General features: G+C 43.5%; 2 protein-coding genes across 2 annotated transcripts in view; one reads left to right on the top strand and one right to left on the bottom strand.

Moving 5' to 3' along the window:
- The first annotated feature begins 463 nt into the window (after positions 1-463).
- srebf1 (sterol regulatory element binding transcription factor 1) lies at positions 464-15,890 on the top strand. Its single transcript, XM_056401122.1, has 19 exons — positions 464-810; positions 2,703-3,329; positions 5,438-5,613; positions 5,752-5,889; positions 6,253-6,471; positions 6,672-6,786; positions 7,056-7,213; positions 7,637-7,844; positions 7,939-8,123; positions 8,282-8,543; positions 8,843-9,009; positions 9,257-9,425; positions 9,521-9,629; positions 9,910-10,019; positions 11,068-11,200; positions 11,356-11,521; positions 12,307-12,522; positions 13,288-13,399; positions 14,064-15,890. Exons 1-19 carry the CDS (start codon positions 705-707, stop codon positions 14,282-14,284), a joined length of 3,597 nt encoding a protein of 1,198 aa, XP_056257097.1. The 5' UTR covers positions 464-704; the 3' UTR covers positions 14,285-15,890.
- A 560-nt stretch (positions 15,891-16,450) lies between these two features.
- LOC130184974 (retinoic acid-induced protein 1) overlaps positions 16,451-19,426 on the bottom strand; it is a 55,398-nt gene continuing 52,422 nt past the window's right edge. Inside the window, exon 5 of the mRNA XM_056401121.1 lies at positions 16,451-18,233. Within this exon, the coding sequence (XP_056257096.1) occupies positions 18,225-18,233 (9 nt within the window). The 3' untranslated portion in view covers positions 16,451-18,224. The remainder of the gene's footprint in view (positions 18,234-19,426) is intronic.

Consider the following 19,426-nt stretch of genomic DNA (forward strand, 5'->3'; position numbering starts at 1 on the left):
TCTGATTGGCTGTTGGGGGCAAGCCCACAATAAACACATCCACGCTGTTTCCCTCAATAAAAAAACACAGTTTGTTGAAATATATGATTGATATGAATGTGGCCGAACAGGATTGAAATAAACAGCACTGTTATAGCTGTTTTATATAACCTATTACTATTGTGCTTACTAGATAGATACGTTTTATGGTACTTTTCAGTTGGCTCCATAAATGTATGCTTAATCCATTATATCAATTTGTCTACTACATCAATCATCATGTCTGTTTGTATATCGTCAAACAAAATTATGGCCATACGCTCCACATGCTGTCACCTCTTCAGTCAGACAATCAAAACAACCCCAAGAAACAAGGACGTGGGAAATCCAGTTTAAAGGCGGTGATTGGCTGTTGCCCCTGTCAATCGTCGTCGGGTGGGTGGGTTCGTTCAGCCGCCGCCGCCGTAAGCACGTTAGTGATTACTGAATGAGCCTCAGTGTTTGGCTTGGTTTGACAAGTTTCCCTTTGCGACCATGGCGGTAGGAGTGAGTAGTTAGTTGACACATCGGTAGAAAGTTGCAGCTCCCTCTGCGCGTGTTTCAGGTACACTTGGCACCTGGCGCTTTGGCAAATGTAGGGACGTGATAGGTGTCTGATTTTTTCCCCTTCCGAGCGATTCGACAGCCAGTCAGACTACACAGAAAAGACAGACACAAGAGTAAAGATGAATAGCCTATCCTTTGACGATCCCTCGTTGGATAATCTGGACCCAACACTGTCGCTGAATGACCCCAGCGATATTGACACGGCCCTGTTAAGCGACATTGATGGTAAGAAAATACATCGGTGGCTGTTAGCTAACCTAGTCACGTTTAACGTTTGCTAAACGGCAGTAACGCTGCTTGTTACTGCCTGTGTTTTTCACTCTTCAATTTGACTTGTCTCCTGTGTTCTACATCTAATGTTTACCTCATGTACACCAACATATAGCACTGGCAGTGACTAATTTACTGGCTTTAGCTTACAGCGTACCTTTCATCAGCCATCATTAGTTAGACTCGCTTACAGTAACCATTTAGCTAGCTAGAATACTTCAGATGTTTGTGATGGTTTTATTAGAAGTCCACAGTGTTGTTTCTTTAACTCAAAACTCACTGCCACAATCGTATTTGTACAATAAGACCAACTGGTTTTTAGAGTGAGTTTAATAGGCTAATAGGGGAAGCTAACGTGCTACTAAATGGTGGCGAGTGCGCCCCGCCCCCAGCTTGCTCCACAGACAGGGGTTACTGTCGTTCATTCCTCTTTGCTGGGTTCACCGTGCCTCAGTTGACCGTGCACACAAATCTTATTTATTATTTTTTGTCAGAAATAATAGATCAGATAATATATTGATATAACCGTCTGCCCTGGTGACACCCTTTGTCCTTTTTTATTGTTTTCTTGCAAACGCTTGCTTCTTTGTGCTTGTATTGATATACTGTTGAGTAAAGAAATAAAAGGCGCAGAAAACCTTAGTGAATTGGACACACATCATTGGTGTAATTTCTGTTTTAGGGAATTTCTCCAGTAACTGTCCATATATGTTTAAGGTGATAGCCAATATATAGTTGTGATAAGCTGCACTGCGTAAACAGTAGCCGATAAAGCACATCCTGCAGCCGTTCTCGCCATCTTCCTACATTTGACCGACAGTAACCCTCGGTGATGCTGCTCGATGGTAACCTCGTGTGAAGCTACAGACAGCGCTGCCTCTCTTTCCTGTCTTGGGCTGATCGGCATAGCAAGTCCCCGAGACGCGCTCTGATTGGTCAAGGGCGATCACCTCATACAAAAACACTGGTTTACAAATCCAGGCTGCTGCCTTTCACTGCAGACACAACATACACTCAGAATGTCAGGGTTTCTTTTGCAATATACTCCTGTTGAGCTTTGTCAGGTCAAAATGAGAAACTTTAAAGTTAATTTGCCATCTTTTCAGACTACAATACTGTACAGTGTCCTGAATAAACCAATGAGCAAAATTTGGTCACATTTATTTTGAACTTTGTTCTTCTTAAATCAATTTTAGTTTGTGTGGGGAAGAAAAAACAAGAAAAATTTTGGGAATATTTTAGATCTTTTATTCTCAGATCATCATAATCATAATCAAATTACTTTCATATGTTTATCACGGCCGTCTTTCACCCTCTGTAGTACTTTTCCCCACAGCTGCAGAATCCTATAAATAGACTGAATGCACATCGGAAGGTGAACATTAAATGAACAATGTCCAGTCAACAGTTTGTGTACCTGGTGCTTAGTGTGTTTTCCATAACAGTTTGTCACATATGCACAGCTTTGTTGTGTTTGTACTGTGTCAGCATGCACTGTGGATAGTGTATATCAGTTTATCCATTCAGATCAAGTTTTGGTTTTTACTGAATCCTGGTTCTTTTTTGTGTGTAAAAAAGCAAACACACAAACTGCCTTTATTTTTAGTTTTAAATTGCCACAAACAATCATTTGCCAAGACATAAACAGTATCCAAAACAAATTCTGAATTCTTTTTGATTAAAGTTTGACATCGTTTATACACATTAGCAATTAGGGGCAGAATGGTGCATTCTTATCCCATGCTGCAGGCTGTGTGTGTGCACTAGGGTCATCATGGCAAAATCTTATGTATATGCCTTCTTGGTCAATAACAGTGACGGTGGTTCTGATTTCTCTTCCTCTTCAGATATGCTACAGCTCATCAACAACCAGGACATGGAGTTTGGAGGACTTTTTGATAACCCTCCATACACAGGGCCCCCACCCACCCAAGAGCTTCCTGGTTTGACCCAGTCCATTGTTTCAGCTGCCCCTCCAGCCACCACTACCACACCTGCATCTTCATCTTCCTCTTCCATCCTAAGCAGTAGCCCCCACCTAGATGCCCTCCTGGGCCCTCCCATCACCCGTAGCTCCTCCACCCCAGACAAGGCCTTCCAGCCTCCAACTTTCCAGCAGTCCCCTCTGGCCCAGGTACCCAACTCCACCCCGCGGCAGCAGCAGCAGCAGCAGCCAGCCTCCCCACAGCAGGCTCAGACACTCAGACAGCCGCAGGTGGAACTGCCCCAACCCATTCTCAGCCCATCTGCCCCGGCACAGGCGGCTTCACCTCACGGATCACCAGGACCGAGCCCAGCGTTCAGCTCCACGCCCCAGGCTCTCTTCACCTCGCCTACACCCCAGACTCCACTTCAGTCCCAGCCCCAGCCCCAGCCCCAGCCCCAGCCCCAGCTTCAGACACAGACACAACTTCAGGCCCAGGCTCAGTCCCAACAAGCCCGGACCAACTACAGCAGCCAGAACAGCTACACAGGTAAGAACTCTTTGTTGTTTGTGAAGATTCTAGTGTTCATAGTTACTACGCTACTTTTTTGTCAGTTGGATAGTACAGGGAATCAACAGAAAAATCTGAAAATCCTTTTGGGTAAATGATCCAACTTAAAGGCTTTAAAATGTATTGTGATATCAGTTTATTGTAGTCTTACTTTTGTTATGCTATGACAGGTGTCTTGGCTTTGCATTGGATCAGTCCAGTTTCTATTATTTTTTCTGTCTGCGTCACTGAATACAGTTGTCTTTGAACAGTCAGCATCCATTCGCGCTTTATCTTAATCTTTTCACATATTTTTTAACATCTTTTAGTAGGAATGTTCAACCAGAAAAAATGCTAAATCTGATGACTTTGTTTACTATGGGTTTTAAATTTGATTCCAGTTGACAAAATTTGATACTCTCTAAACGCTGCAGATGCTTCATAGCAGATATTCGCAATGTGAAAATCACACACATTAATGCCACATTTTTAAAGCAAATATGAGCTGTAATATTATTAATCATTAATATAATAAATAACATCAATATATGACAAATATATGTTTCAATGATTTGTATTAGCTGGTTATTTATCACCAGCAGGTCCCTGACTGCTGTTTAATAAGAGTCGCACCCTTGTGTTTCTCAGAAACGCTGAGGAAGGCAAAAGGCTGAAATGTGTTTGTGTTTGCTGCTGTGCTCGAAGTAATTTATATTTTGTCGTGAGTCCCTCTCAACAATATTTGTATAGTGTGTTTCCCTGCATGCGTTGCTGTGGTATTGAATCTTTAGATGCAAGTTGAACACTCCTATGCTCTTTATAACGGCACAGGGCACACAAGCAAACCTTTTAGTTCACAGTGTTATGCTCCAGCCTTACAATCACGTACTGACAGAGTAAAAAATGCAAGAATGTAGAACAGCGTCTATTCAAAAAAGCAAGGATATGTCAGAAATCAGGATCAAAAATTGGCATATAGAATGTACTTTGCTTAGTAAATAGATGTTGTGTAATATTGACATTTTAAAAATGATGATTCCAACAAATGTTTATCTTCTTTCCTTCACACTGCTAAATGTTAACAGGTTTAAATTTTGAGGGCTGCCTTCTGTGCACACTTTAAAACTAAAATACGGTAGTGTTTAATGGATTACAACACCAGGGCCAGTGTAGTTTAAAGCAGATTTGTGTTTTCATGCATGTCTGGCTTCAGAAATCTCTCACAAATGAAACTCGAGTGTCCAGCAAGGTGGCTCTTCGTATGTATTACATTTCCCAAGCTAGGACACTAGTTTATTCAACCTCAGCTGATCTCATGTCCAAGTCCTAATCTAATAGACTTTGCTCAGCAGCGTGAGAGTTGGTGAGCTAAATGAAAATGCTTTGTATGGGCAACACCCATTCTACATGTACACGGCAACATGTGTACACAGTATGTAGTGTGTTATATGTGCAAATCTGTGTTTGTTCATAGCTGGAAAATCAGAGACGGGCAGCAGCCATCTCCACTGAAAACTCTGACACATGAATGTTGCCATTTGTTTTAGTGGAAGAAAAGCAGTGAATGCCTCTGAATTTTCGTGGAAGCAATACATTTTTATTACTCCTTGAGAAAATTCCCCGACCCTTGTACTGAGAGGTGATTGTAATCACTAGCCCAGTTGGAGCTGATAAGAAATATAATGTGACTCACTGAATGTTGCTTTGACTTATCTAATGATTCACCTATTGGCCTACAAACCCACACAGAATGGCTCACTCAGTGTGAGTTGTAACACTAACCAATAATTTTTTAAACCAATAGAAATATCTGCTATTTTTGAACATTCATTGGCCAATACCAAAATACTGCTTTTTTTTTTTTTGCTTGTTTGTTTTTTGTCATAGTACCGATTTCAGGCTTGATACAAATGTTGGTGCAGAAAATTTAAAAATGACAAAAATATTCCACAAACTTCCACATCAGCGCATGCACTGTAGAATTTTCTGTTGAACTTGCAGCTGCAAAAAAAAAGCCCAGAATGACATTGTTGTCTTTGGTGTCGTGGATATTTCATTCATGCGTTAGTAAAGGCTGAAAAAATATCTGTTGCATAACAATTTTCCAGCTGGCAGCACTGGAAGCGTGAGCCAACCTGCCACCACTTTGTCATCCTCACCTCCATGTGTTCAGCCAGTGACCATCCAGACTCAGATCCAAGGGCTGACGACCACCTCGTCTCTGATCGCCACGTCAGCAAGCCCGCCTGCTCAAACCATCGCACCCCACGTACAGCAAGTACCTGTAAGTGTGTGTGAGGCTGACATGTGAATGAGCTTGAATGAAGGTCATAAATCCAGCATAGTCCTTGTTATTGTATTATGCAATTAAAAAGCAGAACTGTGTATGTTTATATATGTATATGTTCTGTGTGTTTCTCAGGTGTTGCTGCAGCCTCAGTTCATCAAGGCTGAGTCTCTGCTGCTGACCACTCTGAAGCATGACCCCTGCATGGTCACTACTGTGGCTTCTCCCACATCCTTGGCCACCACCACCCCAGTGCAGAGCACTTCACTGCAGGTAGGCACCTTGTGTGCAACTTGAACACAGTGCTAAGATCATACAGCGCACTTTGTTGAAGGCATTGTCTCTTATTTCCCTAACAAACTTAAATGGCTTTAAAAGTAAAATTGAAGCTGTTTTTTTCACTTATTTACATCCGTGCCATTATAAGTAATTAGTAGCAGGGATTGCCAAGATCCCAACTCTGATGGTCAAATATTCTGGTGACTGTAAATTAACTTGTAAGAGAGAATTACCATGAGAATAATTGTTCACAAATTAAGCCACTGATGAATTAAAGAAACAAAGTGTTCAGATGTTAAATTCCTTATCTTAATTACCAAAGAACATTAAGAATGTGATTAATGTTCACCTCCCCAGGCCTTTATGGGCGGTGGCACCATCCTGACCACGGTGCCAGTCATGGTGGACGCTGAAAAGCTGCCAATCAACCGCATCGCCATCAGCGGTAAGCCGGCCGGCCAGCCCCACAAGGGGGAGAAACGCACTGCTCACAACGCCATCGAGAAGCGCTACCGCTCCTCCATCAATGACAAAATCGTGGAGCTCAAAGACCTTGTGGCTGGTACTGAGGCCAAGGTAAGAAAGAGAGATTATTAAACATATTTATAATCATATCTAAATTACTACAAACTCTCTGCTGTTTTTTCCTAACGTTAAATGATCTGATCCGTTATGACGTCATGTTTTTCTTTGGTCATTTTTGCTAATTCAAAAACTAGAGGTCTAGAATAGAACTGGGATTCAATCAATCTCATTATTTTTCCTTTTTTTCTTAGCTCAACAAGTCTGCAGTGCTGAGAAAGGCCATTGACTACATTCGTTACCTGCAGCAGGCTAACCAGAAACTCAAACAGGAGAACATGGCTTTTAAAATGGCAGCCCAGAAAAACAGTATGTGCTTAAAGCCTTTTTGTCGTCTTTATTCCTTAACAGTCTCTCTACAGTTTATTTCAATTCCTTCAAAGTAAGTCATTCAGTTGACCTTTTGTGATGAGGTCTATTGGTAGCTGCTGTTATCCTGAAAGGACAAAAGTGAAAGTGGTCTTCGATAGCTTCTGAGTGAGTCGAAGTTAAGGTTGAAGATGTCTCTGCTTTTGTACTGTTGATTGACCCTCTAACTGCTCTCCTCGTTTCGCTCCTTTCCCTTGTTCTTTCTTCAGAGTCTCTCAAGGACCTGGTTGCCATGGAGGTAGATGGGCAGTCTGATGTGAAGAGCGAGCTGCCCACCCCACCAGCTTCTGACGTGGGCTCCCCGACGCCTTTCTCACACTGTGGCAGTGACTCAGAGCCTGACAGCCCGATGGTGGAAGACACCAAGGTATGCAGCTCTCAGTGAAACTGCTAAACTGCAGTCTTAATAGTAGAGGTTGATATTCAGTGCTTTATGTTAGATGAGGGGTCCATGTTTTATGCCAGCAACCTGTTGAAATGTCCACAAGGAGGACATTGATTCCCCTCTTGCTCGTGTATTATAAGGTCACTTAATTACCTTAATGCCATAATCTGATGTGCTGAAAGGCTGTTTTATGGCATTACTATAAATGATAGTATGGTAGCTCTTTGCATACATAGTAAAAATGAAGTAGGTTGAAGAAAAGCTCAGTAAACTATGAAGGAAAATTTTAGTTATTGTCCTTGCCTTTGCTTTTGTCTCATTGATGATGATGCGTAAATGAAGGGTTTTTGTATCCCAAGTGTTTTAACATTAGTTTATTTTTCTGGTTTCTCTTCTATGTGCCAGCCCAGTGTGGGTGTGTTGGACAGATCGACAGCAGGCAGCAGCGCTGGCGGCATGTTAGACCGATCCCGCATGGCGCTGTGCGCCTTCACCTTCCTTTTCCTCTCTGTCAACCCTCTGGCCGCTCTTCTGTGTTCATCCGGCAGCAGCTTAGCCGCAGACACCACCACCCATCACGCAGGCAGGAGCGTTCTGGGTGTGGATATTGCAGGTATGGAGGGATAAATGCTGAGAGGGTAGGGCTTGTAGGGCTACAATGTCAAGTAATGTTTTCTGAAATAAACAAAAATGTTTGTCATCCATAGCGGACTCGTGGGGTTGGATGGACTGGATGCTACCAACTATACTTGTGTGGTTACTTAATGGTATTCTGGTGTCTGGAGTTCTGATCCGTCTGCTGGTGTATGGAGAACCTGTAACCAGACCACACTCTGGATCCTCTGTTTTGTTCTGGAGGCACCGCAAGCAGGCTGACCTGGACCTAGCTAGAGTATGATTTTTGTATTGATATTTGATTTTCATTTCATTCAAAAAGGAAGACGAATGTTCTTATATTTTTTTTTATTCTTTTAAGTCTTTAGTGACCTACTGTGGGTCACCTTTTATCTGTTCAACCTCGTCATCACCAGTCTCTTTTACCCTTCCCAGGGGGATTTTGCCCAGGCCAGTCAGAACCTGTGGACCTGTCTAAAGGCTCTTGGTCGTCCCTTACCCACCTCCCAGTTGGACTTGGCCTGTGCTGCATTGTGGTCTCTGCTAAGATTCTGCCTCCAGCGCCTCTGGGTGGGCCGCTGGCTGGCTGCCAGAGCTGGAGGGCTGCGATCTGACCGCCCCCTGCAGGAGGATGCATGCAAAAGCAGCCGTGACGCTGCCCTCGTTTACCACCGCCTGCACCAGCTTCATATGACAGGTTGGTCAGTGGGAAAAACCCTGGTTGTAAATGAAATCAGTGTTGTAGACGGAACACAGTAGGTTGGTATATTGAAGTCTCAGTTGATTAAAGAGGAGCTCAGCCCCCCCCCCCCCTTTTTTTTTTGCTGTAAGGGTCGGCTTACATTGATTCAGTGCAGATAAAAGGTTTTAGAGGGTTATTTAAGTTATTATTAGCAAACAAATGTGGCTGTGACTTTTTTGTGATTGTTGCATCGGTGTTCTTTATTTAAAAAAAATATATTTATATATATTCTTGTCTTCTGTCTGTGCATTCAGGTAAATTGAATGGTAGCCACCTGTCAGCAGTGCACATGGCTTTAAGTGCAGTGAACCTGGCAGAGTGTTCTGGCTCCTGTCTGCCTGTAGCCACTCTGGCTGAGGTCTATGTCTCCGCAGCTCTACGGGTCAAAGCCAGCCTGCCAAGGATCCTGCATTTCACCTCTGTAAGTCCCCTCAGTTTTTAAAAAGCCTTAAACAGCAAGCAGTTTTGCAGTTGACGTTTCCGTTCATTTGTCATCCATGTTTAATTAACATGAACTGATTCGTTAATGACCCTGGGACTTGAAATAAACTGAACCACACTGAACCAAATCATCATTAGTGAACTATAAGCTGTGTAATTCCACTTGGATAAGAAATGAGAGTGCAGAAATTAACCGAGCACTTTGTTCTTTTGTTTTATTCTGATAGCGTGTGTTCCTGAGCAGTGCCCGGCAGGCATGCCTGTCGTCCAGTGGCAGTGTGCCTCCAGCCATGCAGTGGCTCTGTCACCCACTAGGCCACCGCTTCTTTGTGGATGGGGATTGGGCTATTCGCAGCACTCCCAAAGAAAGCATCTATAGCCAGGCTGGCAATACCGGTCAGTGTATACAGAATTAACACATTTCTAAGTGGCTTGGCTAAATCGTCTGGATGCATTTCTCATGTTATAATGGTTTGCTGTTACTCTTACAGTGGATCCTCTGGCCCAGGTGACTCAGGCATTCAGAGAGCACCTCTTGGAGAAGGCGCTGTACTGTGTGGCCCAGCCTCATGGAGAGAAAAGTCCCAGCCAGGGCGAGGGGTGAGTAAATAAAACGCACCCCGAAATAACTGTCTTTGATACTGTTAACCCCACTGAAATCTTTACACCGTCCTGGTTGGTTTATTTTGACAATTTAAAAAAAATGTAGGTGTGAATAGATACAAACGAGGGGAACAACAACAAGAGTAAGGATAAAATAAAGGACTGATAAAAGTAAACTGAAATGATTCAAGAATGCCTTTGGGAATAATTGATTTGAAATCGTTATTGTGTGTTGATGTGGCAGCAAAATTAACATCCAGCGTGTGTTCCTCCTCAGGGAGTATGCTGATGCCCTGGAGTACCTCCAGCTGTTGATCAGCGCATCAGATGCGGCCGGCGCCACATCCCAGTCCTTTGCAATCGGTTCCAACATGGCTACTGTGACTGGTAGGTCACTATGGCAGCTGTCATTTCTGTTAACAACCCATTTATTTGTCTGTTTTATGTTTTTATGAGAAGATAGAAACCCACCACTTTGAGGACATTTTTTTCTTGGATATTATAGGAAACTTAAAGTCATTTTTGATCATTTAACATCAGTGTCAGCTGTTTTTGAATTCCCGCCCAAAATCAGCCTCTGAAACCTTGGCAACTGAATACTCACTGACTGAAACTACTTCTGTTGCCTGAGTACATCAACAAATTCAAGTGTAGATTTGCACTCCTTACTTTATTACTACTTATCTTCATCTGGGAGTATCGCATTTGCTTCTCCTGCTTCTTTTCTTCACCTGCCCCGACCGTTCGATTGCCTTAATGTGCTTGCAAAATAAGAAGACGTGAGATAAAGTTAATTTTTACACCATTGAGATCGAGTAGCTTGATTTCCGCTGGGCTGACTCCCACCCTCCCACCACTTGCCTTTGTCCTCACTGATCACTGATCTGAGTGAAAGGGGGCTAGGTGAAAGGGAGGCATCCGCTAGATTGCTTCATCTATCTTCAGTGCTGTCAAATTGGTGATCACCTTGAGAGGAGGGAGGGAGAGGGAGGGAAGGGAGGCTGTGCAGGGATTTTAATAGGAGACTTTTCTTGGCGGAGCCTCAGGTTGCTCACACAGTGTAAGGTGTGTGTGTGTGTGTGTGTGTGTGTGTGTGTGTGTGTGTGTGTGTGTGTGTGTGTGTGTGTGTGTGTGTGTGTGTGTGTGTGTGCGTGCATGTTAAATGGAGTAGTTTTCCCTCATGAGGGAGTCGTCAAAATGGCTGCTTTCTCTCAGCATGTTGTGACTATGCCAGAGGGAAGAAACAGATTGATTCAGAGGTCAAAATACAGACAGCAGCTGTCTGCGTGTGTGGTGTGTGTGTGTGTGTGTGTGTGTGTGTGTGTGTGTGTCTGATGCATGTTAAATGTGAAAGTGGACAGTAGGGGATTCAAATATTTGCATGTTTGTTTGTCAGCGGGTGTCTCTCCTTTGACTGTTTTGTTCTGACTTTCAGGCTGCGACCCCCACTCCAAGTGGTGGTCCTCCGTTGCCGTGGTTATCATCAACTGGCTCCAAGGAGATGACGCTGCCGCGGAAAGACTGTATCCGACTGTTGAGCACCTGCCCCGCAGTCTGCAGAATGCAGAGTAAGTTGGACATACACACACTGGAACTTCTACAGCCGGCTGAAGAGTGCGTTGCATAACCCGCGTCTGCTCATGCCAAGCAGAGGACACGCACACATACACACTTCCACTACTTTAACCTGTGTCCTCCGTCTCTTTTCCCCATGCTCTGTCAGGAGTCTTCTGCCCAAGGCGTGTCTGAACACATTCAGGGCAGTACGGGCTCTGCTGTCCAAGCCAGAAAACTGCCAGCTGAGTCTGAGCTACAGCGACAAGGCCAGCGCCCTGCTCCGAGACAGCCTTAACCTAGGACCACACTGCCACAGCTCCAGTTTAGACAAGGTATACACACACTCGCACAGAGAGGCACAAACACACGCAGATTTCAGTCATGTTGATGTTTATTATTCCTATGAGGGAAATGTTGTGAAGGTGACAGCATCCACATTAAAAATCTATTAAAAAAAAGAAAACACACTGTGGCAGATGTGGCAGATGTGCCCACACATGTGCATGTATAAAATTGTAAACACAGGAAATTGCCCACACATAATCACTCGAGTATACACGCACTTTTCTCACGATACAAAGCCACACGCACACACGCACACACACACACACACACACACACACACACACACACACACACACACACACACACACACTTTAACCGCAGACAGTGAATCCCCCACAGCAACTCCCGCTCTGTGATACCGCGGTGTCCTACCCTCTGGCGCTCAGCAGATGGTGATGCTGGTGGATAGGTAGCTCACGGTGTGTGTATGTCTACGGCCAGAGCTGTAGTGCATTGTAGTTGCATTGCATGTGTGTCTCAGCGGAGTGCAATGTACCTGCAGTGCAACACAGAGCTGGGCCACTAACAGCAGAACACACACAGTGAGCGGTGAAAATGTCCTTCACCCTTGAGTAGAGCTCTGTTGTAGTTTGTACTGGCCAGTGTCTCTGTGTATTATTTATCTTCTATCATTTCAAACATACACTGCTTGTTAATATTAATATAAATCATCAGTCCGTGGTCCAGGCCTTTTTACAACTGCAGTGGTTTTACCAACGTCCTTTTATGGTAGTAAAATGTCTCGCCTTTAATCATGTTCCTTTCCCTCTAGGTCATCCAGTTACTCTTATGTGATCTGCTTTTGGTGATGAGGACCAATGTGTGGCGTCTGCAGCAACAAGGGGCCGGTCCTGCGGGGTCAGGGTTGGTGGGTACCAGCGGCCCCGCAGGGGTCCACCAGGCCTCCCCACCAGAGCTCCAAGGCTTTCAGCAAGATCTCAGCTCTTTACGCAAGCTGGCACACAGCTTCAGACCTGCAATGCGAAGAGTATGTATAAGAGTCACTGTTCACTATTACTAGTCACTACTATTCACTTGTCACTATTTTATAGATTTACATCATAGTAGTTCAGCTCATGCCTTTTGTGAAACTTACTGTGAGCAAGTAGTTATGGCGATCCGTTGTCATGCTGACATACAGTCAGACTTCTATTTAGTCTAGACTGGTATTTCCTCTCAGTCCAACACACAAGGGAACAGCATGAATACCCGATGAGTGACACACACACAGGGAATTATTAAAACAATATGAACGCACCAACGCATCTCTTGTGTTGGTGTATTTGTATTGTCAGGCACTTAAAACCATAACTCATTACAACGTACCTTGAAACGCTCTTAAACCCACATGTAGAAGATCGACTCACAGACATGCTGCACATACATGGAGTGACAACGGCATGTAGAATTCAAATGCAAAATGCAACACATTAAAAGACTTAGCATATAGACATACAAATACTTCCTGTGCACATATTTGCAGGCAGCCCATGGTACAATTCTCTGTGGAAATTAGCTGGAAGGGGTTGAAACGCACACGCATGCACACGCACGCACACACACGCACACACACACCCCTGAGGCAAGTGTTTAGCAGCGTTGTTCACAAGGCTTCAAAGTCTCTCTGAGGTAGAGCTGAACATTCTGTATGAGTCATCATCACTCGCTCTCATTCCTCCTCCTCCTCCTCCCCCTCCCCCCTCCACCTCCGCCGCTTTTCTCATCTCTCTCCCTCCCCTCCATCTCTTTCCAGTTGTTCCTCCATGAAGCAACAGCCAGGCTGATGGCAGGGGCCAGTCCCACCCGCACACATCAGCTCCTGGATCGCTCGCTGCGACGCAGAGCAACGCCCGGAGCCAAGACAGGTGTGTGGGGACGCTGATCTTTATTTTTAATCCACTCTGCACAAGTAATTCTGTCTTTAGGCAACACGATTTTAATAGTATTTGCTGCTCTTGAGATTTTCAATTTGTGTGCACTATTATTTGTTTTTCTACATATAGCAAACCTGTATTTTTTAGAGGGTCTTAATAAGTTCAATCTTTTCTATTTTCTATTTCTTCAATGCATTGCCTATAAAACTTTTTTCTCCCTGTATACTGAGGTATTGTGGGAAGTGTGAGATGCTCTTATACTATAATCAGTTTTTCATAGTTGTTTGAGGTAAATTTGTGTGGTACAAAGCTCTAATCAGGTAGCACTAAAGTAGGTTGCAGGAAAAAAAAATCAGAAAATTGAAAGCTCACTAATAAACTGCAATCATAGCTGGAGTTTTCCTCCAAGCATTGATTTTGAGATTTATTTTTTATTTTTTAATAAAAGTTGTAGTGTGCTGAGAGACACTGAATGGCTGTAATCAGTGGCTCTAATCAGCTTCTTGTCTATTTTGCCCAATTGTTCACTGCACTAAATCCCATCAGTAATTAAACAAGATGCTGCTGAAGTCTGATTGGCTGTTGGTGGCTGATGACAACCAAAAGCTCCCCCAAAATAGCACGGTAACAACGTTCGTTGTGTGTTTGTGTGCAGAGGAGTGTGAGACGCGGCCAGGCCAGCGGGAGCAGGCGGAGGCTGTGATGCTGGCATGCCGCTACCTTCCTCCCTCCTTTCTGTCGGCTCCTGGCCAAAGGGTGGGCATGCTGGCGGACGCAGCCCGCACCCTGGAGAAGCTGGGAGACAAGAGGACCCTCCACGACTGCCAGCAAATGATCATCAAGCTGGGCAGCGGCACTACTGTCACCAACAGCTAGAGAAGGAGGGGAGAGGGCTCAGAGACATGCATGGACACTGTATATAGGTAGATCTCTGACATATAAAAACACACAGATACACACCCATACAGTCTCTGGCATTTTGGCGTGCAGCTATTGAACAGATTTATTCAACTATACAGATTCATATCAACCTTGACAGGATTTTCTTCATGGACTGTCTCTCCCACCACCCCAGCCCCACATCAGAAGGCACTTATAGAGTTCACACTGCTACAGAGTATTATCTGAATATACGAAGCATTTTTCTCCCTTACGGCGCTAAAGCCCCCCAGTGAGATTGAATTGCAGTGCCACAGTTTGACCACAGAGAGGAGCCATCACATCCGACTGGTGGATGTTGTGTGTATGTATACGTGTGTGTGTATGTGTGTGTGTTTGTGTGTATGTGTGTGAAGCATGAAAGAGATATTTGCTCTGCATTTACTCAGCATAGTCCCACCCCCAGTCTTTTCAACATATAGATGCACCTTCTACAGGCAGGAGTGCTCAGTGGGTTGGAGTGGCGGGCTGCTCTGATTGGCTGCAGAGTGAGGTGTCTCTTGTGCGTGGGAGGAAAACGACCAAACTCGGAATTGGTCCGACCGTGGGCTTGTTCAGTGGGAAACCACTCCGCAGGTTGTTCAAATAGTGTTGAAGTTGCTTTGAATCATGTTTCACTGGTGATGATCTGAAAAGAGGTCGCCCACTGTACAAGCTCCGTGTCTCTATCTGCACTAGCCTTGCGAGGCTGATTTCAATGATAAGTAATAATATGGCTTTATGAGGTTATTTTCATAGAGGTCCTTTTTTTGTTTTGCTGTGTATATATTTTAAAATGTATTTATAATCTGTATGAACTTTGATTAAGCAGTATTTTACATAAGCAGAGTGAAAATTGCTTATTTTCTTCCCTGAGTTTTATTTGGTAGCTTTTGACCAGGTCCAAATAATGTAAACACTGTACTGTATTGCCATGGTGATGTGTCAAAATGGAGACAGAATCAAGTCAAGGTGACAGTTGGGTCACATCGTCTGACTCAGTTGACCTTTTGCACTGTTGCGCACGTATGCAACTATGATATCAAAAGAAGTTGGCAGCGTCCAATTCTGGCACGGCCAACCAACAACTCAATCTGTATCGTTAACCTTTGGCATTTTTGCAACAAGTTACATAAGTCGAGCAGGAAGTTTCAGAGTAATTGACCGTTTTTCTTTTTTTCCAAAGAGGGCCTGTAGTGATTCTTTTCCTGGTTTTCTTTTGTAGCTCCATCATAAAGAGCAATACTTGTTCTTTCAGTCATTATAGTTTCATGCTCCTAGAGAAACACTGTTAATTAATTTTTAGAGAACTGTAAAAAGGAAAAAAAAAACAACAGCAAAAACTTTGTCATGTGTTTTTTTGTCCCAGGACCAGTATGTTTTTATAGCGTGTCACTAATGTGAAAGACTGAAAGACTTCGGTTTGAGATGAATGAAATGCGACCATGTCTAAAGGTATTGTTCATGTGTCCTTTAGCTGACATCTTTTCATCTCTTCATCTCTTCCTTGTTCTTTGGTTTCATCCTTTTCTGATGTAAATATTAAAACATTTTGTAAAGAAGACTATAGTGTTTCTTGTGGTGCTGTCAGTTGCAGCGGTGATCGATACCAGAAGATAATAAAACTAGATACCTTTTAAAATTAGGTAGGTTATGTAGGTCATGGGCTTACAATGTAAACTGGGATCAAATTTTTTCTATTTGGGGGGAAAAATAATTAAATACATTCATCTGGAATAATATACCAACACACAATTTTGAAAAATATGATTTCTGTAAGTAAAGACCAAGAAATTATTTATTTAGTGTAATAGCTGCTGTTATGTGTTTTCTTAAACTCATTGCAAAAGTGTGCCATTATTTTCATAATGTGAATGATTAACATATTTGTACATTTCAGATTGTAAGCTTTGAATTGTGACTAGTGATAAAATTTCTTAATAGCTTTATGATATGATAATGGAAAAGATAATTTTTATTACTCTTCTATTGAGCCTGCTTTTAATTGGTCCATACCTGAGTGACATATTGTTGGTCCCACTGTGTACAGCAGCAGAAATCAAACACTAAGTCCAAAGTGTGTGTATGTCAGTGCACAATCAGTAAAGACAAAAAGAGCAGGCATTGGTCATAGCAGCATTGAAAGGTGCTGGTATATTTAACATTGGCGTTACAAAAAACATTTCAAACAAAGTGATGCTGTGTCATCGATTCCAAACAAATAGACATGAAAATCAATAAAACGGCATGCTCCAACTTAAGTGACATTCCCAAAAAAGGTCGTCATTTTTTTTCATCAATGGATTCTTTTAATAACATTTTATAAGCAATAACATATTCCATTTTATAGAAAATAAACATCTCTAGGAAATACTATACACAATTATATTAGTACATCACATCTTACATTTAAACAGCATCAAATACTTATATACACCATTAAATAATGAGTTTCATAAAAGAGAAAGTTTGGTGTGGTGTTTTTGCACTTTCTTTTATGCTCTAATACTTAAATATGTCTCCTTTTGATATGACCAGTACTTTAACTGACACCCTGTACAGGGCGTTGTTACATAGCATGGCAGCGTGATAGAGGCTACATTTGAGATACACAGACAGGTGTGTTATGAAATCTGAATTGAATGTATATCTTTCTGCACGGCTGTGGTCGGTGAAGTAATTATACATCATGGCAATGTTTAACAGTAATACTTCTGAACTGTACATAGATATGAAGTGAGATGACCTGACTCCCGGTTGGAGCCCTGATCTGCAACCTGTCGAGTGATGATGGCGGCGTCTACTGTACATGTCGAATGTGCACACAGTTGAATGGACTCTTAAACAGAGTTTTCTTTGTTTTTTTTTTTTTGTTTTTTTTCTTCTTTTTTTCATATTTCTTTTTTAATCTCTGAATAACACAAAGCCTGACATATACCAAGGGTGACGCAATGATGTCGTATAGTCATAATGCACATCAAAATACATCTCCGAAGATAAGAGCATTATATTAAAATACTGCGTCCATTTTTTTCTTAACTCTTCAATATCAGAATATTTAGAACCTGTAAAGCACATCATCATGTACAGTTTCCTTTTTTGTTTCATTTTGTCTCTCATTTTGTTTTAAACACAAACGCACACATTGAGATAGTACATCCAGTGGTTGGCTGCTGCTTTTTTTGATGCATGACATCTTGAATTTGGAGATGCACTTCTTCACTCACACAGACACATATGCACAAACACACTGATGATGTGGCTGTAGGATGACAGTTTTATGATTATCACACTCACACACGGACACACGCACGCTCATACGGATACACGCCTCTTGGCCCACAGACAAGTTGGCCAAAGGGCTGCTCCTGTCCAATCAGTGTCCGCCAGGTGTCTGAATATGATAGCAACCTATCCGAGGGGCAGAACACACACACACACACACACACACACTCACTCACACGCACACATACACATTCCTCACTCTGCATTTCAAACAGCCCCCTGTGCACTAGGCCCACAGGCACACAGTCTCTAGAGCGCAGTCTGTCCTCCAGTTAAACAGTGCCGTGGCCTTCTGCCTTCCAGTAAGGAGCTCAGTTGAGAAAACACATTTCCAGGCCGGGTTCAGGGAGCAGCTATTCTCTGCGGAGCTGTTCTCCGTGGGTTGTATTGCTCCCAGCTCCACCTCAGCGCAGCCTTTTACCCTCCCCCCAGCCCCACTGGCCGATGTGCCTGTCCATCATCAGTCATCACCGTGTTTTTTTTTTATTAAGTATAGGTGGCTGTTAGGACGGCATTTTCTTTTTGCTGGATTGGTGGATAGGTGGTGCTTGCCTGGCTGAGAGAGATGGTGGTGGTGGTGGTGGTGGTGGTGGAGGTGGTACACTGGAATATCTTACAGGTCCTGTAGAGGAAGGGTAAAGAAACTGACATAAATACAAATCATAAACACACAGGGAGGAAGGAAAGGTATGAGTTGAGACGGACGTTTTCTCTGTGACTGCTGCATTGGCTTTGAACTCACAGCATGCTTGTACATAGAATTCCCAGTAATTTTATCAGCCCGTATGTTCTGTTGGTATATGTTTCAACCCAAAATCTGGACTACATATCCATCCGTATCCAGGTACTGCAGGTGGAGGCACCTCCTGTCCAGCTGTGCCCCCTCTCAGCTCATGTGTACTGTATGTGCTGTCTGTGCATCTTTGTGTGAGACTGTACGTTTCCGTGCAGATCTGCAGAGCGCAGACATGAAAGCGAAGCGAGCTGGCTGCAGTGTGCAGGAGTGGGGAGATGGATGAAGCTGGCCAGTGAACCAGCTCCACTGTGAAAGACACAGCAGGAATGCCTACTAATTGCGCTGGTGTGGTGATGGTGGTGGTGGAGGTGGAGCCCTTTCTTTCCCCTTATCCTCCTCTGCAGCCCCTCAGTATCTCTCGTTCACTTCGTCTTTTTCTCTGAACTGCCAGTTGCTCATCCTTATGCCCTGGACTCAGACCAGCAGCGTTGCTCTCTGTCTTTTTATCTCTCTCTCTTTCTCTTTCAATCTCTCTATTTCTTTCTTTCTCTCCCTCTTTGAAGTACCCCTCCCTCGCTCGTTCCCTTTCTGTTTACCTCCCTGGAGTAACTCATTCTTTTACACCTTCAGTCTCACTTGTTTTCTCTCTGCTTCTCCATCACTGAGTGTCTCTCCCTCTGCTGCCTGTCTCTCTTGTTGCCCTTCTTTTCTCTCTCTTTCTCTCTCTCTATCTTTCTCTTTCATTCTGTCGCTCTCTGATGTAACTGCCCCCATTCGTCTTTTGTTCCCACTCAGCCGCAGCACAAAATAGTCTGTTTTTCTTCTCCCTGCCTCTCCGCCTGTCTCTCTCTCCCGCTCACTGCGTGTATGTGTGTGAGCTTACAGGTAACCTGTTAATGAACCTGTGTGGACGCACTTGGTGTGTGTCCCTTAGCACCAGAGAATCCACAGCTGAAGGCAGCATGTGTTTGCAATTTCATCGATATGTGTGCTCCAGCCCTGAAAACAAGTGAACACAGGCAGAGGGAGAATTTCTGAGGGGGGACCCATGGGTGGGGTGGTTGCGTGCTTGTGTGTGT

The sequence above is a fragment of the Seriola aureovittata genome, chromosome 17, assembly GCF_021018895.1.
Source record: "Seriola aureovittata isolate HTS-2021-v1 ecotype China chromosome 17, ASM2101889v1, whole genome shotgun sequence".
Taxonomy (NCBI): Eukaryota; Metazoa; Chordata; class Actinopteri; order Carangiformes; family Carangidae; genus Seriola; species Seriola aureovittata.